The sequence below is a fragment of the Perna viridis genome, chromosome 4 (assembly GCF_037379345.1).
Source record: "Perna viridis isolate PV_CMFRI_1.1 ecotype Kerala chromosome 4, ASM3737934v1, whole genome shotgun sequence".
Taxonomy (NCBI): domain Eukaryota; kingdom Metazoa; phylum Mollusca; class Bivalvia; order Mytilida; family Mytilidae; genus Perna; species Perna viridis.
Window position 1 is genome coordinate 26,391,048 of NC_142448.1, and position 24,988 is coordinate 26,416,035.

At 32.4% G+C, this 24,988-nt stretch overlaps 1 protein-coding gene and 1 long non-coding RNA gene across 2 annotated transcripts; one reads left to right on the top strand and one right to left on the bottom strand.

Moving 5' to 3' along the window:
- The first annotated feature begins 1,059 nt into the window (after nucleotides 1–1,059).
- On the top strand, nucleotides 1,060–13,677 carry LOC148619510 (uncharacterized). Its single transcript, XM_088577044.1, has 7 exons — nucleotides 1,060–1,354; nucleotides 2,278–2,370; nucleotides 2,943–3,712; nucleotides 9,923–10,078; nucleotides 10,685–10,807; nucleotides 11,471–12,016; nucleotides 12,431–13,677. The coding sequence occupies exons 1-7, from the start codon at nucleotides 1,060–1,062 to the stop codon at nucleotides 12,545–12,547; spliced, it is 2,100 nt and encodes a 699-aa protein (XP_088433170.1). The 3' UTR covers nucleotides 12,548–13,677.
- A 10,035-nt stretch (nucleotides 13,678–23,712) lies between these two features.
- Nucleotides 23,713–24,586, bottom strand: LOC148619511 (uncharacterized). Its single transcript, XR_015921605.1, has 2 exons — nucleotides 24,208–24,586; nucleotides 23,713–23,809 (listed from the first exon to the last, which is right to left on the bottom strand). It is a non-coding gene; the product is annotated as an uncharacterized LOC148619511 (long non-coding RNA).
- Between the last annotated feature and the right edge of the window lie 402 nt (nucleotides 24,587–24,988).

Genomic DNA, 24,988 nt, shown 5'->3' on the forward strand with positions numbered 1-24,988 from the left:
AGACTTTTCCAAAGTATTAAGTTTTGGAATTGAAGACTTGAATTTTTTATTGTAAGAATTCTTTAACATCTCAACTGCTACTGCTTCAAAGAGTAATCAAAGGAACCAAGGTTATAACGGTAATAAGAAGAATGTTATCCAAGGACAAAGACCAGATATGGAAAATAGACATACAAAGAACATGAAGTAACTAAAATCAAACATACAAAGTAACAACAGCAAAGGAGCAACTATGACTCCGCTAAAAACTTGGAGCATGGACCAGAGGTGCGCCGGTAGGGTAAGCATCCTCTGCTTTTCTAGAAACACCCGCCGAGTTGCACATAAAAAGTCAAGCCAGGGGTAGACGAAAGAGGAAAGGAAAACTATGACACGTTGAACAAATCAGTTTTCATGTCGCAGATGGATTCACCGTAGCCATCCACGATTTCATGATGACGACCATAACATAAAACTTCTGTAGTGATGACTTCAATCTTGTAGCAACATAACCCTGTTCCAGAAGTTAGAATTCTAGCGCGATACAAAAAGTCAGCGTAGTTTCGGCAAGCTCTGGCATAACGTAGGAGTTGTTATATGAAAAATCCATACGCGTGTTTAATAGAGGGGGTATCACATTTAAAAAAAAATAAGGGGAATAAGAAAATATCATGGGGGGTCAAGAAAGTTTAATATGACTCCAAAAGGACCAGTCCCCCACCCAGGTAAATAATGATAAATTCCTATATCCATTTGAGTCAAATTTTGTGTTCTGGATCTTTTTATGTAATATTCAAACCAGAACCTATTTTTTCCGCCTATTGCATCTTTGTATTTATATAAAGTCATATATCATTGTTTTTCTGGAAAATGGCGGGGTAGACAAGACGTACTCACGATAGCTCTACGAAAAAGTGTAATTATACCTGGGGGCACAAGGTTTAAGTGACTCTGTGTTGTTGAAGATGTTTCATGGACAATTCGCTAAAATATTAAATGGGTAAAAAGAAAAGAAGTAGGAGTAACTCGTCTAAATCAGGACTTACCCCACCCGAGAAAATTGTAAACAAAAACGAAAACATGGCGGCGACCACAACGATACCAAGTTTACCCAATATGGACTTATCCCAAGTCATAACACAAGCAAATCAGAGTATATATGGTACGAATGGCCCTCAACGTTCATACATAGAGCCATCTATAATGCAAATTCCAGAAAATACTTCACAAATTGGATTCAGGTCTCCACTCCCACCACCACCCATGTACCCTACCCAGCCACAGTCTAGTACACCAATACAACAACCCATAGTATCCAACATCCAAGGCAAACACAGAGCCTATAGTTACATCAAACACAGATATGGCACTACAGGTCATCATACAAAACATGAATATTATGAATAATAGACTTGAAAATGTAAACACAACCAACAATATGATTCAAAATAAACTTCAAAAACTTGATATGCTGGAAGAAATACATACTTAACTACAAACTGTTGAAGCTAATATAAACTCAATGAAAAAAAAATCAATGATATAAAAACACTTCAAGACCAGCATTCAAGAACCTTGGCAAATGAGGAAAGGCATCATTATGTTATAGAGGATAGAATGAAATATCTTGAGGAACAAAATAGGGTACTGGAAAATCAAAATAGAGAATTACATGAACAATATCTGAAACTTCTGACCCATTCTATGAAGTACAATCTAATTTTTACTGGCTTACCTGAAAATACAGGTGAAACTAGAGAAGAAACAGAAAATTTAGTAAAAGAATTTATTAATCAAGAACTGAAAATTGAAGGTGCAAACACAATTGAATTCCAAAACGTCCATATATTAAAGCCACGGCGTGACGGAAAGCATCGTAGTATAATCGCAAGATTTACAAAATATGATGATCACCAGAAAGTTCTTGGAGAAGCAAATGAAAAACTTAAAAATAGCCCAAGATATTCTGTTTTCCAACAGTATCCAGTTGAGATTAGCGAGCGCCGGAAAGCACTGATACCTAACTAAAAGAATTTCAAAGGCTCAAGCGAAATGCAAAAATAGTGTATGATACCCTTATTGTAGACGGTCAGCCGTACGTTCCGAAACCCCGTGAAACACCTCACATTCCAGATATGAACTAGGACATCACATCAGACACACATGAACGATCACGACCCAATACACAACGACAGGTAAACAAATTGAGAGTGACATTCGCTAATGGATTAAAATCAAAGCTTCTAAATGTTGACTTTATTGAACTAATTCAAGAGTATGATATTATATATTTTTTAGAAACAAAACTAGATAAATTTGATGTTCTTGATGTACCACAAGGTTACGAATACGTTACTAAAAATAGGAAAAATGTCAAACGAAAGTCCGGTGGTATTATTGTTATGTATAAAAAAGAATTTTCGAAATATATTAATTTTATAAAAACAGAATCTGAACTAGTACAGTGGTTTGAAATTTTGCCAGATTATACAGGTCTTCCACAAAGATTGTTATACGGTTGTGTGTATATACCGCCAGAAAACTCAAAATATGCATGCCATTCTGCATTTGAGAAATTAGAATCAGAATTAATTTCATTTTCACATAATTTGAACAATATTTCCCTTTTTGGTGATTTTAATGCAAGATCAGGAAAAGCAGATGATTTTGTAATCCCTGATGATGCGCTTTTTCAAAACCTTAACTTACTTAATGAATTTGATGATGATATCATTGATAATATGTATTCATATAAAATACTACAAGAGAATAATATATCTCTTAATAGATCAACTCAAGATGTTGGTCGGTGTAACAATTATGGTCATAAATTGATTGAAATGTGTAAACGATTATCTTTGTATACAGCAAATGGTAGAGTTTCCGAAGATAGAGATATTGGAAAAACTACATGTAAAAATATTAGTTTGATTGATTATGTACTGAAGAATTCTGTGTATTAGATTTTGACCCTATGATATCAGATGTACACAATAGAATAAAATTTACCTTGTCATTCACCAAAGAAAAATTAAATCCCAACATAAAAGATACACTTCATTCATCTACACGTGTGATATGGGCCCCTGAAAAGTCGGAACAATTCCGGCATGCTATTACTGATCCACTTTGTGATATTGATGTTAAGTTAGATAAACTTTTACAATCTAACGAAATAACTGATGAAAAGGTAAATGAACTAGTAAATGAATTGGTAAATATTCTTACTTATAATGGTAAGAATGTTATGGGTGGTGATAAATCTGCAAATCATAAGTATAAAGCTGAACAAGGAGATAAACCTTGGTTCGACAAGAAATGTAAAGAAAAACGCAATGTTTTTCATAGCACGAAGAAAGAATACAATACAAATAAGAGTAAAAATGTTCAAACTCGCTTGCAAAGAGCAGCGCGAAACTATAAACAGTTAAATGTGAGTTTTGCTCAATACCAGGATAAATGTGCAAATGAATTGCGAAAATTTAATTCTACAGATCCGAAAAATTTTTGGAAATTGTTGAATCGATTTAATAATTATAGAAAAGATTCACCAGCTATTCCTCTTGACGTTCTTTATGATTATTTCAAGAATTTAAATGCCGATGAATCAAATGATGCATCGTTCGATTTAGATGATGAGGATATTAATCTTTCGGCCTCTGATCAAGAGGTAGCTAATAATATTCTCAATGCTCCGATCTGTGAAAACGAAGTCTTGAGAGCAATCTCAAATCTTAAAAAATAACAAAGCACCCGGTATAGATGAAATTATTAATGAATACTTGAAAAATATACCCGTAGATCATATTGGTACATTTTGTAAATTATTCAATGTTATATTAGACAGCGGAATTGTACCGGAGAACTGGCTTGTTGGAATTATTAAACCAATATATAAGAATAAGTGGGATGTAAACGACCCTGATAATTACAGAGCTATCACACTTATTAGTTGTCTGGGTAAGTTATTTACTTCCATTATAAATGAAAGACTAACAGATCTTTCAAATGAGATAAGTCTGATTTCAAAGAATCAAGCTGGATTCAGGAAAGGCCATTCAACTGCTGATAACATATTTGTCTTATATGCTTTGATTTCATTATATCTATCAAGCGGAAAAAAGCTCTTCTGTACCTTTATAGATTTTAGAAAGGCTTTTGATACGGTTTGGCGCACCGGACTATGGACTAAACTTAGGCGTAGTAATATTAGTGGTAAATGTTTTGATGTCGTTTTTAATATGTATAACAATATTAGATCATGCGTTCAATACCGAAACGATCGTTCAGAATTCTTTCCTTGTTTGATAGGAGTCCGTCAAGGAGAAAACTTGTCGCCTTTCCTTTTCTCTATTTTCCTGAACGACTTGGAAGAATTCTTTAGGAATGCTGATGGTCGACCATTAGACTTTATTCTAGATAAATCTCATGATGCCCTGCAGATATATTTAGAGATTTTTGCACTGTTGTATGCGGATGATACTGTTGTTTTTGCAGAAACGAGCGACAATATGCAGAAATCGTTAGACATATTTTCGGCATATTGTGATACATGGAAATTATCGGTTAATACTAACAAGACTAAAGTTATGATATTTTGCAAACGCAAACCACGGCAACTGCCAGAGTTTAAACTTAATGATGCATCACTTGAAATTGTCGACAGTTATAATTATTTAGGATTATTGCTTAAGTATAACGGCTCATTCACTGATGCCAAAAGTAAATTGGTTGAACAAGCTGAAAAGGCATTATTTGCCGTTTACACTAAAATTCGAAACTTGAATTTACCTATCGACATTCAATTAAAGCTTTTTGATTTTATGATTGCTCCTATTTTATTATATGGATCTGAAATTTGGGGATTCGAAAACACAAATTCCATAGAAAAGGTTCACTTGAAATTTTGCAAGCGCATTCTTAATGTTAGAAAAAGTACGCCGAACTTCATGGTGTATGGAGAACTTGGGCGATTCCCTTTAGACATAGATATAAAGCTAAGGATGGTGTCATTTTACTCTCGCCTCCTCAAAAACGAAAATAAACTAAGTTGTATTGTATTTAAACTTATGTTTAATTTACATTTTGATAATGTTTGTAATTTTAAGTGGATCTCGTTCCTGAAGTCAATATTTGATTCATGTGGATTAAGCTATATATTCACCGATCAACAATTTATAGATTTTTCTTTATACAAACAACTAATTAAGCAGATATTGCAAGATCAATTCGTTCAAAAATGGCATAGTGACATTAATAACTCCAATAGAGGATCTTTCTATGAGTTATTTAAGCAAAACTTTGTTCTTGAAACTTACTAACTTCGTTTACCCGAGAAATCCCGAATCTGGATAACCAAATTTAAATCATCCAATATAAAATTTCCTATAGAAACAGGACGATGGCACAATATACCTAGACTTAAACGAATATGTAGCTTATGCAACGAAGAATTATTAGGAGATGAGTTTCATTATTTATTTGTATGTAAAAATTCTATTGTTGTAAATCTTAGGAAGCTATATGTACCAAAGTATTTTTCATCCCACCCATCAATATACAAGTTCAAGGGTATGTTTTCAAATTATCATACAACTTTGTTATCTAAAATTTCCATGTTTGTCTAAAAACTGTCAGCTATATTGTAATTTAATGCATATATTTTATGTAATTTTTGTATATCTGTCTACCTTGCCATTTTCATTAATTGTATTTGTATTTGCCTCATGTTACACATAACTTGTGTCTGAGTGAAATAAAGAATCTTGAATCTTGAATCACTGTCCTGCCTTTCTATTTTAAATGTGATCCTAGCCCCGACCCAACTCATAAAAATCAATATGGTTACTCGGAGGTGTATTCAAGTGGGGGTGGGGGGGGACGTGCGCCCACCTAAAATTTGCAAAGCATGCATTGTCAGGGGTATATTTGGGCGGTTTTAAGTTGGAACTTTAAATTTCTTGCTAATTTTACAACAAAAGATATCTACATTGCACCCATTCTAGAATATTTCAAAAATTTAACCTCAAAATTTTTGTCGCCTTGCCTCGCTCGGCAAAATTTTTACTGTACGCCCCCTGTCTAAAATCCTGGATCCATCCCTGTTACTCCTACAACGTAAGAGGTTAGAATTCCGTTCCTCTATACCCAAGGATGGCACCAAGTCAGAAAAAAGCTTGCCAGACAACCTCTAGCATTGATGGAGTACAACATGGTTTGTTACCTAAGCATTGTATGGCTTTTTTATATATTTTTTATTGCTTTTATGGAGAATATTACAATAGTTTCAAAACAGGCAACTTTTTTCATGCTAAACGGTTAAAGCAAAACATACAGGTTAATGAACAGGGACGGCTCCAGACACATTGAAAAGGAGGGGTGCAAGCCAATGTGATGGTGATCAGATGCTAAGACATTATTTACCATGATTCGTCAATTTTACACATGAAAATGACTAATTTTCTGATAAAAAGGAGGGATGCTAACCGCCTCTGATCAATGAACAGGTATTACAAGCACAGTTGACTAATAATTATCATTTGATAAGATGTTCTATCAAACAGTTGCATCATGAGCTTATGGTATGATTATCCTCACCTCAACTTCTCTCGTAACTTGTGAACAAAAAAAATCACAATTTACCAGGCTGAGTCTTGTAGAGTTTATACAAGGAAACCATGAATTCAGATCTATTCAATGTAAATTATAGGTACAAGTACATTTAAGCAATCTATGAGAAGCCCCCGAAACAAATAAAGTAAAACTGTTCACAAAAAACCATAATCAACCTAATCTACAGAAAACTATGAAGTAATTTTTTAGCTCAGTTGATAGAGTGACAGCTTGCAGTGCAAGGGATTCTAGGTTGTATTCCTGGATGGTACTGTCAAGAAGTATACATGTCTGTTATTGTATACATGTATGAAAGCGACTTTTACTTTTGAAGCACAACATATTTAAACCTTGTACATTTGCATATGATATATGATTTTGCAAATATTTATTTTCAAACTTCAGCTTCATATCAGCTTTCATTACAGTGCAAGCAGAGATTTGAATAGCATTGAAGATCATCTAAATTCTACATGTATGAATTATTTCCAGTCATATATATGCCATGGATGACCTGGAAGTATAAAAATCAGAAATAAATATACATAATACTCATATTCAAAGTTATTGTGATTCATGATTCCTGTATTGAAGTAGACCTCTATTTAAGTAAACCCTACATTATATGGCTCATTGGATGTTTTTTTTTCTTCAAACAAAACATCCCATTATATTAAAATATTACGTCTATGTTACAACCTTCATTTAAGTATCATGGGAACTGTAGTGCTACATTTTAAGCGATAAACACATATGGGATCTATCTATATTACACATGTAGAAATAATACAAATACATTTCTAAAATAAACTGTCTAATGAGGGTTTATAGTGAACAATCAAAAGACTTTGGAAGGGGGGTCCAAGCTATTAATTTCCTCATTTTTGCTAAAATTTTGCACATTACTTACAACATTTCCCAACAAAAGAGATGGTTCCTACGTTTGGAACACCCCAAATCAATATTAATTTTTTTTCCAAAACCAAGGCATAAAAGTATTGTATACAGAACCTCAAATACCTACACAATCTATTATCATACTTCATTTGAACCGAGCTTCCTGTTATGTATGACTTGTCTAGTAACTTGTATCATTGGTAAGTGAACATGATGGCTGCATCCAAAATTTTCTGGAAAATATCAACACATGTTTCCTTTAATATGGAAAGAGATACTGAAAATCAACATGGATAGACTTTTATCATACTGTCATGACTATGGTATAATTGTACATGTTCATGACAACATACTGTGCAAAAGAAATCTGGTAACTGACAAAACTAGTTCCTTATCCTTAGTTACAGATATACAATGTAAGTCAACATATTGTATTTATGGATCTATTAACAAAGTAAAAAAAAATATAGCACTATAAACTTCTTAAAAAATTGAAAATTGTGTATTATATAAGGTCATACAAATGTATATGTTAATGTTTAGATTAATTTCCAAATCATATAATTCATGTAGTTTACCTCAAATTATGAATAAAATGTTCTCATATGACTTATACATGTACAATACCATGGTACATATTAAATATTGTTTGATTGCTCTTGGTCAACTATTCAGCAATATTTGTTTCATTGGAGTTTCCTTGACCTTGTACGTGAATTTATTTTTGTTCTCAAAAATAAAATATGGGGTACTGTATACACAAATAACAGATTCTTGTAAGGTTTTGTTTGTGTTACTCTATTATCAAGTAACTGTACAACTTATGTTCTACAAGTTTGTATCATAGACTTTCATTTAAATGAAAATCAATAGTCATTGACTCAACGACAACTCTTCATGTCTTTGACAAATTATAATTAACAAATACTTGGTATAACAAAGTAATAACTTGACAACAAGACACGTGCTTACCTGTGTATCCGTTATTGTTATTTTTTACCAAGGTTAAAGTATTTTAACCCAGGTGAATTTCCTGTCGGCAATCTTCGGAAGTAATGGCGAAAATTAATTTAATCAAAGCTATCGATCTTCTCTGGTTAAATAAATCGTTGTTTTCATAATATTCTGTAGGTATTATCGACATTGATTGCTTCAATTGCATTACTACAAACTTGCTTCATTGAATAAGCAAAATTCAGTAGAATCAAAACTGAACAAATCTGACAGCCAATGCAGCTTTAACATTACTCAAATGAAATAAATTACAAAGTTGCCAAGCCGTTAACGACTCCCAACATGAATTTTTTTGTAAAATTTTTGTTTACTTTTTGATTCTATTTAATTTTTACTGGCAATAGTTTTTTTTCGATATTTGTATTTATATCTTATGCCACTCTATAGCAGGAATCTAATGCACGTGACATTTTAAACACCGGTCGATAACTATATTTTTGTCTGCAAAAGATTTGTAAATCCTGCAATTCAACGTATCTCTAGTTTTCTAAAGTTTTCATGGTAGAAACCGATTCTTCTTCATCATACATACTTTTGATTTAAACTATTTCTCTAAAATCTATAGTAGAATTTAGATTTTAACATGTTCGCCGAAGCTCGCGTGTTGAGAACCTACCATCTATTTAAACCACTCAATACTTAAAGAGAATTTATATTCCTCTGCATTATTTATTCTAGTAACAAAACTGATAATGTCCATAAGTCGTAGTATACCATCCGGGTTAATGCGTTTCTCCCAAACACAAGTTAAGAATAAAATTGTGATGCGTAATCAATAAACACAGTGCAATTTAATTTTGCAAATCTTGCGCCGCTTTTTATTTAGTCAACTTGGTCATGTGGGTAACCGATGTGTCAGGCTTTACATGGGATTTCATAAAATATTTATCTTTTGCTGATATGTCTTTAAATAATAAAGTTATTGCAATTTCAAATTCATGGGATTTTTTTATCCCATGGGATTTTCACAAAATCCCATGGGATAAATTTTGCTCCCATGGGATATTTTCTGTCCCATGGGATTTTTTTTCTCCCATGGGATTTGAAATGTGGTTGAGCAATGTATAACCAAGTTGAAAGTAAAGTGAAAATTCTTGTTTAACGATAGGTTAAAACCCATTAAACTTGTGTTTATCATCAAATCCATGAATATTCATACAGCTATTACATGCATGAATTAAATCATATATATATATGTTTTTAAACTTAGTCTTATAGGCTTACAAAATGTCTGCTTAAAACTTCGAACTTTGGTTTCTAAAACTTTCATTATCTGTGCTTATCTTTTGTACAGAACCCTTGTGATTTAAGTAGTGTTGCACTGCCTCCTATTGTGCTTCTGAGTTAATATGATATTCATGCTCCAACGAAATGTTTAAGTGGAATGAGATAACCTTTTACATGTTTTTTTTTCTTGTAGAATTACAACAAACTTACAACGCTACACCACCATGTAACAGGGGTTCTCAGTCACAACTTGAAAAAGACTTATGCATTTACATGGACTGACCAGTTTCCCTCCAACTGCAATATTACCTTGAATTGCATGATGGCATGCCTTGATGATATAGCTAAGGTAATTGACAACAAAACATAGCAATTTTGTCAGTAATTGGTTTCTGGTAACAAATTAACTGTTATATTTATTTGCCTATTAACTGCATAAATTGTACCATTAGTCTTTAATGAAATTCAACTGAAGTTCTATGAAATAGAAATTACAAATGATAAATATCATACTGCCCACTGACACAAATTATAGAATAGTAGATCATTCAACACTGTTATCAACACATGCTGCATGTTCAGCTTGATAGGTTGTAACTCTCTATCGTGTACAACATTTTATTTTTGCTTGGTTACATATCAACTGCTTTCATGAATGTATCAGGAAAATATCATCAACATTTACTGGTACTATTTGATATTTTGCATATCGATTTATATTGGTAGGCTGTACCATGTGTAAAATTTCTTTTCTTGGTAAGACATTCACAGTTGTCTGTTTGTAGAATTGATTTTGTTCTAGTTATTTGTAATATTTTTAAATGATTTGTGAGGAACAAAATCCTTGTTTTATAGTTTAGAAAAAAAAATGAAAGTAGCAGATAAATACAATTTCTGTTGAGAAAAGGCCATTATTCATGTCATTTTAAGCTTACAAATTTTCTGTTTGTTGTAGGCCAATGGTGGAGGTCTACCACCTACATTGTACATTCAAGCAGACAATGCTGGTAAAGACAACAAGAACAACTTTGTCTTGATGTTCTTGGCCATGCTAGTCAAGGCAGATATTGTTAGAAAGGTAATTAATAATAAACCATTTATAATTACAGCAACAGGAAAGGAAAGGAAATGATGTTTCTTACTTTGAATTAGGTCTAACTTTACCTTTAGATAAATAACATAGAGCAACAAAATTCGTGAAAGGAGAAAGTTGGATATAGCTTTTCTGTTGTATGCATCTATGTTAAGATGTTGATGTTAAGTTTTTGATAAAATACGAACCATGTGTGATATGTCAATCACATTTTGTATGCAGTTGCATTAGCACCAGATACAGTCTATTGACTACAAAACATTCTAAAAAAATTTCAATGTTAAGTTTACAGATCAGGTCAATTGAACATGAACATCTTGATCTTGGTCAATGATATTAAGTATATACTGAAATGTACCGGTACATTAGTGTAACTACATTACATTCCTATTTCTGATTCAGGCATATGCCCTAGTAGTCACGGTCTGTTGAAATTTTGAATAATTGTGATCATGTGAGATGAGTGTTACTTATCTCTGATGATAGTTTATTTGATATGAATGCTAAACCTGACTGCAATCTGTCAAACAGTTTTCAGGTTTTAGTGATAGGTACTTTTGACAATAAACTATGTTATAGCATGTTATATAGCTGCATTTCTTTCAGATATAAAATTATGAGATCTAAAGATTGTATTTTAATTTACAGATAAAATTCAGCTTCTTGATGGTAGGCCACACCCATGAAGATGTTGATCAATTCTTTAGCAGAATATCAGTCAAATGCAACCAGCAGTCTGCAGTTACTCTGACTGACCTACAAAATATTATAAAAACTTCAGTAGAGCCAACACCAAATGTAACTCATTTGTACTCTGTGTATGATTTCCGGGCCCTCTCTGACATGGCAGACTTTTATTTTAAAGACATTATGGACAAGCATATGTTTGTCTTCAAGAAGTCCAACGACAGAATTTTTTTGAAATACAAGAACTGGCCGCTGTCCAGAGAAATACCAAGACAGGTAGATATCACTTTTATGGTACCAGATATCTTACCTCCAGCAGTTTGGTCAGAGGGAAGAGAAGAATTTAACATAACACTGAAGAAGATGTCAAATGACTTGATGAAATGGAAGAGTACTGGCAGAGTCTCTCCAGAAAGCCACACCTGGTGGGTCAACTACCTCAAGTCTTTTGAAGGAGAAGTGGCAATACCAACTATTCCAAGAGTAGACCTCTTCCAAAAATTCAAGGTTTGATATAACTTGACATACACTTTAACACATGTTAATGTTAATTCACTTTATTTCATGTATGATAATTTTTAGAAGATTAAATGAAAACAATGTTTTTCTCCAGAGCTGGCACATCAGTGAAACTTATAAAGCTCAGCTTTAACAATTTCTTTTATTTAAGCTTTTCTTAATATTTATGATGTCGTTTTACAAGTATGACATAATTTCCCAAATGGTTGAAAAGCAGTCGAAGAGCAGTTCAGGAGGCATTTCTTTTTTTAGTCTCTAGTTTTATAAAGTTGCACAAAAAGTTATTCTGAATCTATTGAAAATTTTTTGTCAGTTTTAAAATTTTTAATTGTTCTAGGGTTCTTTGGTTGACCTCTATTTGGGTTTCTATTTTGACATCGATTTCTTATTATTTTCATTTAGATTCCTCAAAAGAGGACTTCCACTATGGATCCAGATGCATTGGATGTCATCGAGAGACACATGAAGAAATGTTGGAAAGTGTCCACCATCAAAATCAGCAAGAAAAGAGGACGTTAAATGAACAATAAATTCTCCACTGTGTATTGTCAGCAAATTTAGACATGTACCATTGTTGAATGACTCAATCTATAAATCAAACTTTTGTATTATGCAATTTATTGTTACTTTAAGACTAATATACAAGTATAGTGATACCTGTCTACAGCCAACCCCATTAACCTAAAAGTTGTGTAAATCAAACTTCCCCTTTTGTTCATACAAGTGTTTCAGTATTTTTCAGGATTTTTCTGATACAATTCAAATTAAACAAAATATGGAGTCATAGTTTTGCCAGCTTCTGGTTTAAATTAGTGAGCTAAGTATTCTAACATCAAACTCATCTCATCTCTCAATACATAATGGGCCAGTAAACACAGGTTTCACTTTATTTTGATGACAAGTTGTTTAAAATAGATTGTTATTAATTTCTTATGAACTATTTGTTAGTGGCTTACACAGACAGGAAGTCAGTTGTTCATTCACACACTGTGAAATTCATCTAGTGGAACTATTTGTCAATTTAGTTTGCCATATGTTCATATATTACTGAAAGTAAATATGATATCTGTTGAAAAACATTATAATAGTTTTAAATTTTTTTTCATGTTAAGACAGCAATCCAAAACAACAGTTTTTCATAATAAACAAAATATCTTTGTACAGTTTTTTACATTTGTATATTACATGTATCTTCCTTTGTAAATATTTGACATTATTGAAAATATCTCAGGAATCACTCTCTGAAATTGATAATCACTTCTATGAAAGATTTATGTTTTTAAGTCAATTACTCAACATTACATCTTAAATATATTCCAAGTTGGAATATAAATATGTATATTTTGATTACTTTTTAAATAGAGACGTTTATCTGCAATACAAACATACTTCAAGTTGTATTTGTATTGCATCACTTGATGCCCATTCTTAATCATTTACATATCGAACTAAAATCCACGTTCAGAATTTGTTCCCAAATCAACAGCATATACTTTGCAATTGTCATTGTTATAGCATTGATAACATGCCTTTTTTCAAATTAGTAGTAGAAAAGAAAACAGTTAAATGATTTGGAACGGCTTTATGGTGCAGTTTTTATTAATTGCATGAAGATTATTTCATGTGAGCATGTACAAATAAACTTTTAAAACAAACTGGCATTTTTTTATGAATGCCTTTGAATTCTTATTGTTGAACTTTTGAAAGAATTAAAATTATTGCATTTTATTGTTCTTCAGCAGAAAAAAAAATCCCATGGGAGAAAAAAAATCCCATGGGACAGAAAATATCCCATGGGAGAAAAAAATCCCATGGGACAAAAAAAATCCCATGGGAGCAAAATTTATCCCATGGGATTTTGTGAAAATCCCATGGCATATTGCAAAAAAAAATCCCATGAATTTGAAATTGCAATAACTTTATTATTTAAAGACATATCAGCAAAAGATAAATATTTTATGAAATCCCATGTAAAGCCTGACACATTGGTTACCCACATGACCAAGTTGACTAAATAAAAAGCGGCGCAAGATTTGCAAATGAGTGTTTTGCAAATTTAAATTGCACTGTGTTAATATTGTTATATTCTATTCAATATGAAAAACGTATAACCTGCACGACTGCATCGTTTCTCAGTTAAAGGCTTATGTTTAATTTTCAAAAGTGTGTTACATGCTGTAATAAGACGCATTTATAGTGTACTTTTTTTCCGGACATTCTACTAATCATGGTCATTTTAGACTCATTTTCAAACAATATCAAAGGTGAACCTATTTTAGCGCATTTCTAAACACTTAAACCCTTAATAATAAATTTCCATCATTATACATCAAACTTTAAGGTAGAAAACAACGTTAAGAATGATGATAAACATTTGGAGAGCAGGCAACATCACATTAAATACCAAGGGTGGATTCAGGTGGGGGCGTGGCAGATGTGCGCCCCCACTAAAATTTGCAAAGCATGGATTGTCAGGGGTATATTTAGACAGTTTTAGGTTGAAAATTTAATTTCTCGCTAATTTTACCACAAAAGATATCTACACTGCACCCAATCTAGAAGAATATTTCAAAAATTTAGCCTCAGAAAAATTTTCGTTTCGCTCCGCAAAATTTTAAATGTCCGCCTACCCCCTAATATAAAATCCTGGATCCGCCCCTGAATACCAAAGATTGTTCAACTCTAATATTAACACCATCCTATTATATGGCTGCGAGACTTGGAGAACAACAAAATTCCTAATAAATAAGTTACAAGTCTTTAACAACAACCGCTTAAGAGAAATACTGAAGATGGCCTGAGAAAATCACAAATGTAGGTCTATGGGAGAAGACCAAACAAATCCCTATAAAGTCAAAACTGAGAAAAACGGAAATGGCGCTGGATAGGTCACACCTTACTAAAGCCAGCAAACTCCATCACCAGACAAGTGTTGCAATGGAACCCTCAAGGGAAAAGAAAAGTTGGAAGGCCCAGAAGCACATGGAGAAGAAATCTACAAGCCGAACTGGAAGCAGACGGTTACAAGTGGCAAGACATAGTCAGACTGACACAAATTAGAACTAGATGGAGGAGTTTTGGTGCCCTGTGTACCACATTGGTACCAAGGGCATAAGCAAGTTAGCAAGTATCACTATACAGGGTCCCGGATTTAGGCTGAATTGTAGCTCTTTGAACGAACATTTATACTTATGTAACCTGGTACAGTCGCCAAATTGCTTCTCTCGTTTCAATCGAATTTTTAATACGTTTCTTCTTGTATTCAGTACGGAGTCCCTAAACAACGAAACGAAACGATTTTTGAAATTCCCTCTCTAGTTACAATTGACACAATTTATTTAAATATTTAGTTCACCTTTTTTTAAAAGTTGAGGAAAACATTTAAAAAAAATATTTTGAAAATTAAACGCTTTTCAAATTAATTTGCATTCACTCTTTTAATTTTATACCAGTTTTCTTAATCGACATTCTTAATTCTTTTTTTGTATTCTTCACTTTTTTTAATTGTACTGTTATGTAATGGTTATATATATCTTGCTGCACTTGTAAGAGCTATTTATATTTACTAGTGTCTTACTCAGATGATAAAAAAAAATCAACCGAGCTTATTACCAAATCCTAGTCATTTTCAAATAGTAATGTTATTGCTATGTTGTACCTATTATTTGCTGAATTAACAAATTAAATTGGATCAAGTAGAAGTAGTAAGACTTAAAACTTCTTCACTACTACATATTAATAACTACATTACAACAGAATATAATACATCAAAATAAATATTTTGCTCTGGTATTGCTCTTAACCGTTTTAGACCATCGCATCAACCGTATTAAAGGCTACACATCCTTGACAATCCTGCAGCAATTTACATCAACCGTATTCGTACTGGAGGCTACATATCTTGGCTTAAGGAGCAGCCATTTGATTTCTAGGGGTAGAGTGGTGCTAGGATCAACTTTTGTGTAATCGATATTTTTTTCAGTATAACTTCCCATCTGACTTTTTTCATTTTTTTTTTCAAACCAGATCCTGATTATTTTTTTTTCTATCACTTGCATCCTGCCTTTTCATTTGACCTAATATTCATCTTGGAGTTTTTTTAATCATACAACATTGGTTGATCACGGTATCTTTGCTAAATGATCCCAGCGGTAGCATAAATCTGAACACAGATATTACTCTGCATTTAAACAGACCATACATATATATGAACCATACAAGTAGGCAATAGCTATTTGTGTAATACATGGGTCTGGTAGAAATACATATTAAAATGAAATATTGCTTTTTTGTATATTCATGAAGCAATCAGTAATGAAAATCATTAAGTATGTCCAAAATTCTCTCCGCCCAGGAAAGGCCTGTGACACATTTTTATTTCACATCTTTGCTTAGTTTTGCATAAAGATATCCAAAGAAGCCTTTTTAATAATCAGTTTTTTATCTTGCAAGTTAAGCAAATCGAATTCATTCCGATTAAAATGTGGTTCACATCGATGACCAATGTATGAATTCAATGTTTTTTTGTCTTTCCTATATCACGAATATCAATTTTCTGATTCTGTGATGAAAACACTTGGCCTTACATGATAAACAGACAAAAATATCAGTGCTTCTTACCCACGATTCTCCAGTTTCTAATTTATAATAATTACTGAATACGTGTAGGTAATCATATATAAAGGAAATCTTAGTCGTTTGAAATCATTGTTCAGATTCCCGTAGCTACAGCATGTACAACGCAACAAATACAACACAAGTAGAAGAGGGCATTTCAACTGTTATTATCGGAACGCTTTACGGAATTGCAGTATTAACAATTTTAATGAATTTACCAGCAGCTTTGGTCGTTTTGGTTTCATATTGCAGAAACATTAAACCCCAAAATTCTGTCATGTTGCTGAGCTTGAGTTTTTCTGATCTAATGTGGGGAATATCTTTGGTTTCCATGACACATTTAATACTCAACAGCGACAGCATTGGTTATATCGAATGTCTGACTCGGTATGTTTTACTTAGCATCTCACTATTGGCATCAGTGGCACATGTGTTTAGCATATCACTAGATAGACTCTGTTGTGTATGCCTGAAAATAGAAGTCTTCACAACTCATAGGAAATTGGTACCGGGAATGCTCATTTGCTGTACATGGGTCGTTTCAGCGATTTTAGTGGGAAGTCTTCAATATTTTAGAGGAGAAGACAACAAAAGCAAAATTTGTGATATACGGAGAATTCTTCCAATCGGGTTTCCTGCATATGGAACAATGCTACTAACACTACAGTTTGGTATTTTCTTAAACATTGCAGTACTGATCGTTTATTTGATAAAACACCAACAGGAAATGAAAAGAGTTCAGCTAAATGCTGATAATAGAAATGACATTCGCACGATTGTCTCGGTTTGTCTTATTGCTATGGTGACTACGTTTGCCGGATTGCCATATGTCATATTTCTACTGTACGGATCAATTTATGGTTGGCCGTCTGAGTTAATTGGCAGAGCATTATTTCTAACAAATGGGATATCTGCATTATCAAACCCAATCATATATATACTCAGAGTTCGCAAGTTTAAGGCTTATATTTTAAGTAGTGTAAATGTTTTACTCTGTGGTCTACGAAAACAAGAATAAACAGTTTTTGAGATATACTGGGTGTGTAGAATCCTTTTTACAATACAAGCAGTCAGCACAAATGACAAAAGACAACAGCAGATGTAAAATGAGTGCAAGATAGTACGTTATAATAAAACCACAAAACTCATTTAATCGTGAATTTTGCAAAAAGCAATGGAGAAGATAGTCGTATGAAAAATAACGCCTCACGATCGGTTAGGGATTAAATTGCTGCCCCATGTATTCATATCTCTTCGTTTAGAGTTCTGATGTTTTTTTTCATCATTATTTGATTTCATTTTGCATTAACAAAAAAACTCTAAAATTTCAGGAAACAGATTCTAACAACTACAAATTAATGTTATTTTATGTTGTGTCTCGTTGTTTCCATTTCTGTGTAAGAAATACATTTACTGAATTACTGTATGATAGTTTACGTTTTTGATTTTATTGTTAACTTAGGACAAATTGGTACCATTGCATCGGATTCAACTTACATATCTCAAACAAGCAATGCATTTTAATTGTTAAATGGAGATCTATCATTTAAAGTAAAGGATCATTTACTTCTATCCCTAAATCTTCTACAGCTGATCATTGTTGTCCTACGTCGTATAGAGGAATTACTTTGGCTCATATCATAAAAAAATTGGGACCTAAATGCTAGGCTTACTGAAAAGCTGGATGAATGAGTAATTTTAAATGGTTTTAGAAAAGGTCGTTGCACTGTGGATCATTTGTCAATATTAAATTCAACTAATGAAACAACAACAAAAAATTATTTTAACGTTCAACTTTTCGTGCCTTTATTGACTTTAGAAAGACGTATGACTTGGCTATAGTTATATTGCTTACCAAGCTAGGCAACCTTGGAATATGTTCAAAGATGATGAGTGCTTTGTATTCTACATGATTTAAAGTTCAGTTTCGTATAAAATTTCCTGTCATAGACAGGTTTAGTTTAAATTCAGGTTTAAACAGGGGTAATTTGACCCTTTTCCTTTTTAATTATTTTATTAATGACATTGTAGATGTAGAGGAGGTCAAGATGTTGAATATTGGTGTAAGAAAAGATGACGATATAATCTCTGTTTTACCATACGCAGACGATATATAACGTTATTCAATAAGAAAATACATCCTTTAGGATTCACATCATCAAATAAAATAAAAGGTAGTATATTACAACACATGATAGCATTTTATACAATTAATATACTACATCAAATACTACATCAAATATGCGGAGCATTATAATTACAAAGTTTGCATAGTCTTACATTTGTTCAATATTATAATACTGCCGGTTTTAATAGTTAAGCTGTGGACACTAATGGGATATTTTGTACATTGTAATTAAGACATTATACCTGTAATTCACTGATCTGTAAACAAAATTTATCATACACTTTTCTATAAAGATGACATAGGTGAAGAGTCAAAAAATGTATATGCTTCACTTAAAGTTTTATCAATAACACGCTGCTTGAATTCAGCAATCAAACTATCTACATTTTCAACAACCTGTGTCATCCATACATAGTTAAAATCAGAGTTATACAACAACTTGTGTCAGACATACATAGTTAAAATCAGAGTTATACAACAACCTGCGTCAGACATACATAGTTAAAATCAGAGTTATACAACAACCTGTGTCAGCCATACATAGTTAAAATCACAGTTATACAACAAATCTTGAATGTTACATAACCAATTCAATTTATTATTTGGTTTTATGTGAATAGATTCTAACAAGTCAAGTTAAGTAGCACTCCAGTTAAGAATCATACAAAATGTAATACATGGTTGGAAAGCCTGCATATTTTTATTTTTGATATTTTGTTTCAATTGCCATAGTAAACAGAAATTAACTTTGGGTTTTTCATACAACCTGCGCTCTTGGGAAATAAAAAAAAATATAGAATGCTCTGTAGATTTCAAACTTGAGGAGATAACTCTGTAAATGGCACTAAAATACAATAGAATTTATTGGATTTTTAGATTGGAATGAACAATTACTCATTTCACAATATAGACCCATAAAACAACTTAATTACAAAATAAAAATATGTAGCCTTTTTGGGGGGTGTATCACATATTACAGAATGTGCATGATACTTACAAAGACGGCTACTTTAAAACAACTTTTTAATAATAATATGTAGTTAATATGAGTATTCAGCAATCAGCATTCTACAACATCTATTTATAAACACAGAGATTTTACCTACTTCAAAATACACCATATAACTACTTTCACCTCTTTTCACATTAAGAATTCTTTTAAAATGATAACGACGTAACGTTTCAATGTAATTTGCACTATGATATCCCCAAATCTCAAAAGCATAGTTCAAAATAGCCAAATATGTGTATCAGATATTGACAATAAGGTTTCTATATTAAAACAGTCATTTTGTATTTTACTAAATAGGGTAAACACAATTTTTTTCTACATTGATGTGACAACATTTTCTGATTTTCATTAAAATTATCTTGTACATGAATAGTACTCCTAAACATATAAATATAATTCTATTGTGTACTCTTCTATAAACCATTACTCATCTTGCATTACACAACCTCTTTTTCGAAAAAAAATGATAATCTTTGTTTTTGACAAGTTTATAATCTAGTTATATTACCACGAAGAAGTGTTAGCATCAATAATTTTTGGAGATAACTTATACTTTTGCTAAAAATAACAGTATCATTAGCGTACATCAACAAAAAGAGTTAAAGCATCTGTAAATCATAAGGTGTGCACATTTATTTTATCAGTTCTATTTCAACATTGTTAACATATAAAGCATACAAAAAGGTGATGAAGATTCATAAGACCTTTATTACATTGGAAAAACTCTCAGACTGACAATTCACCTTCATGTTTCATACATACTTTTAACTGTGAATTCAATAGATCTAGCAACTATCCTGATATACCATACTTTACAAGTCTAGACTATAATGTTGAATGATTTACACTGTCAAAAGCTTTTTTGTATTCTACGAAACAGTAACAACAGTAAAGACGTTTAATACAACTCAACGATTTCGATAAAATAGAATGGAAAACAAAAGATGCATCGTAGGTTCCATAACCTGGTCTGAAACCGAACTGGGCATCCAAATTCCACAGTAGTTACCTGGTTTTCTTCTTTCTCCTTGTTTTAAGTTGCTAATATTGTTAGCGACTTCTTGCACTCGTAGTTTCAGTACTTTACATTCGCATATGATTTGCATAATTATATATTACTACTCCACATTCAGCTGCTGATCGGTGCCGTGTTTACCGCCATAGCTTCATAGTTCTAGATTCATTCGAGATGTACCTCTTAAATATTATACATATATATTCTACGTGTGATTTTGCTTGTATGAGAACAGGAAGTTTTCATTAAAGACAAAATAATCGGTTAGCATTGACCATTACCCAGTTTCCGATTCAGAGACAGGGGTTCGTTACAATTGACTATGTAGGTCTTATACATTACCACGACCCCGATATATAAAGATCGCTAAAAAATTAAGAGATACTTGTGGAACGAAAACATTACCTGCACTTCCTGGCAACCAGTTGTCCTGATTGAAAAACATTCGGGTCATCACAATTGAGTAATAACATCAAGGGAACCAAGATTCTAGCTAAAGTCAACCTTTTAAGGTTTTACATGTACACGAGTAATTCAATAAAGATTTTAAAACCATCTATCTCAAGTTCTGCAAACGCAGGTGTATGACATAAAAATGCTGGAAACTATCCAATAGTAAAGTTTTAAACTAAAGAAAAAGCATCACAAGGGAACAGCGGGTGCAGTTGGTATCGAACAGGCATGCTTGTATGTATCGATGTACTTGTGTACTACACACCAGTATTCATTTCGATGGAATTATGTCTGCTTGGAGTTTTCGTATGAGAACTGTTATCAACGTACAGACAAACTAACGCCTGTATTTATTAACAGTACTTTATAGTGCTGTGGACGGGTATCAACCAAAGACTGGAGTCTTCAAAGTCGCTAATCGTCAAATATTCTCTTCACTGATTTTGGCTTACTTTCAACATCCGAAATGGCACGTATGCGATATGCTCTAAAATTGGGTGACTTCCGCTAAAATCTCGGTTCCCTTGATATGACTGCGTACTCTTAGGTAATATTAATGACCTATATATAGTCAATTGTAACGAGCCCCTCTGTTCGAATCGGAAACTGGGTAATTCTTACATAAATACAATACTAAACAATCATTTCATCTTTCAATGTAAACTTCCGGTTCTCATACAAGCAAAAAACACACATAGACATGTGTATGACATTTTTAAAAGAGGTACGTTGTAGCGATCTTTGGGTCGCTTATGATATTGACGAATGAATATTCAACTCTCTGCGAGACAAATATGCCAATCCGGAAACGGTAAATTTGACAAGCTTAAAGAAAAGTGCAGTAGGATTTTTTTCGCTGATCATGTAGTTCTTTAGTAGCCTAGCATACCTGGCATGTAAGAGATGAAAAAAGTCATGAAGGATTTAAGTCACATTTCCATGGGAAACTCCTTCTATTGGAAATCTACATTTCCCATGGGAAGTGTAAAGTTCTCATGGACAATAATTTTCCCATGGGAAGATTCACTTTTCCCATGGGAACTTTAATTTATATGTATCTATTGTTTCTATAATTTCATAATTACATTTGATTTCTTCAGTTAAAGTTTTAACCAAGGGAGGTAATTTGTTGCATTCAGCAAAGGGGGTATAATTTAAATGAAATAAATCTTTTTTTTAAATATCACAATTTGGTTGTATCTTTAATTCTTATACTGTTTAAAAAAAATTCCAATAAACCTTAACATGAGCTTTGAAAAAATTGACAATTACAAGAACAGTATACAAGAAATTGAAACAAACAATTTGTTTAATGTGTATCATTTCTTCGAACAGTAGTATTACTGTTTATATAATACCTACAACAAAACAATTGTCAAATAGGGCTACCAACTAGTCTGTATATGGCTTTCAGCATCATGAACTATTTGCTAAATTGTATACATGTTTAAATGTAACAATATCAGGCATAGATAAAATGACAGGCATGGCTCTCATACACCTAAAAAAATTGGGGAAAAAATTGCATGAAATCATGATTTTCATATTTTTCACAAATTCTACCACCAAAATTGTCTCACCTCACTCTGCATTTACTGCTATAAATTTCCCCCCTCTCTCTCCCCCTCCTAAAATCTTAGAACGTACTATTATTTTCTTGCAAGTCTACTGAAGATTGAAAAAAAATATCATGATGTTTTGTCATTTAAAAAAATATGGCCGACTTAAAATGGCAATTATAAGGACATAATCAGCACAATTTTCAATCGAAATTTGCTACATAATGGATAAAATCAGGACTCCAATTCTACCATATATAACCACTCTTCAAGTGCTTCCATACACAAATGATAATGTGCAGACATTTAATGGGAATAGATAATTTCAGACACTTTTTTTTTGGCCAAGCAATATTGTACTGTCACCGTGCAACAGAAAAATACGAAAGCCTTACATACCATGTCAACAGATTCGGATATCTTACATTTTTGTTCATGTAATACACTCCGTTGGAATGTAATTTATTTACCAGGCGCAAATCCAGATAATTTGGAAATGGGTTCCAAAATTATGATATAATTTTCTCATTTTTGCCCAAAATTTGCATGGTTTAAGTGAATTTTTCGAACAAAAAGGGCATTTTTTGCTTTATACATAAACTTTTGGCATGCAACCAAACTTTTCATACTATCAATACCTATAAATTTGAATTTCGCTTTGCTTTTGTTACACACTAATATAAAATACTCCCATTTGAACCCCACTACACCTATACACCATTTGGCCATCTAATTTACACAGCTTCGAATTCTGAGTCCTTGTAGCATTTATCTCCTGACTTTTCCTAATGATCCTCATACTGACATATTGTTTCAACATTCTATCTGGGATTGTATATGTTCATAAAACTAATTACAGGTTTATGACACGTTGTAGTCCTTTTTTTTATTTTATAAATGTTAATGTCGCAGGTCAAAATACAAGGGCCGGGACATCGGCAAAATATTTGTATTATGGCTGCATAAAAAGTCGTCCTGGTAATTTAACTTTATTCGTCTGAAAATAAACATATACATGTTTGCCAAATACAGCGTAACCTGAAAATAATGCACAAGATCTACACATTCCATAAATGTGTATTTACGGAGTATCGATGCACAAAAACTATCATTTGCCGATATTGAATGATAAACTAACATGAAATGAATGAACTATACGAATTTTAACTTTGCATAAATTTGTGAAAATGAATTACGGAAATTGAAATGAAATATTATTAAACTAAAGAATAATGATTATTGTCAAATTGAAACTATATGAATTCCAAATAGCTAAAACGTTTATCCAATTTACTTACTATCAATCTTATTAAACTTTATCTCATTGAATAATAAAGTTTCCAAATAAAATATTTTAGAAATGAAATAAATTTCTTAATCAATAAATATTCGTACCTGAACGGCGACTTGCGTCCTCCGTCGACTATTGTGGAGTGAGCAAATTTTCAATTGTTATTGATTTTATAATATTTTGTTAGTAAGACATGCAGTGCCCGTGGCGCGGGAATGTCGATACTGTATAAAGTCAAAATATAGTTCATGTCGTATTGATTAAATGTACGTCATGATGATTACAAATACATGTACGTCATGATGAATATGAATGAATGACGAATGATATGATGAGTGATTGATAACATATAAACAAAACATCCCCCTTCTAGATTATAAACAACTAATAATCTATCAAATTCAAGTACGGATCATATATGCATACGATCTACATAATAACTATATCAAATACATCCCCCCTTTACAATCTATACGGTGACATTAAAATAGTTCAAAAACTAAAACAAAAAACATTTTTAACAAAAAAACAACGAAAGGAACGTCCGCGGCGGACCCAATACTGACGAGAAGGGTAACTATCAACGTTAAATCAAGGCACATTCATGATTCGGGTATATACAGTCATTTTTATGTTATAATGTTAGATTTTCTTGAAAAAAAAAGTATGTCATTTTATAATGTTGTGTTTGCTCCATTTTATAATTCATTGTTCATATCTTTTGACAAAACATTAATTTGTTTGTAAAGAAGCGAAAAAATGCACTACCGGCTCAGGGATATGCCATACGATACTGGTACCTCCCTTGCATGACTAAAGAAGAAAAGGGAAATTTATTTGATAAGGATATAGACAATTGAGAAAAGCTTTTTGAGTGAATGATTT

Excerpts from the sequence above, each read along its gene's own strand:
- LOC148619510 (XM_088577044.1), top strand. The coding sequence starts at position 1,060 with ATGGCGGCGACCACAACGATACCAAGTTTACCCAATATGGACTTATCC. Across the intron at positions 3,713-9,922 it reads TCTTGAGAGCAATCTCAAAT|AATTACAACAAACTTACAAC; the intron begins CTTAAAAAATAA and ends TTTTTCTTGTAG. Across the intron at positions 10,079-10,684 it reads GCCTTGATGATATAGCTAAG|GCCAATGGTGGAGGTCTACC; the intron begins GTAATTGACAAC and ends TGTTTGTTGTAG.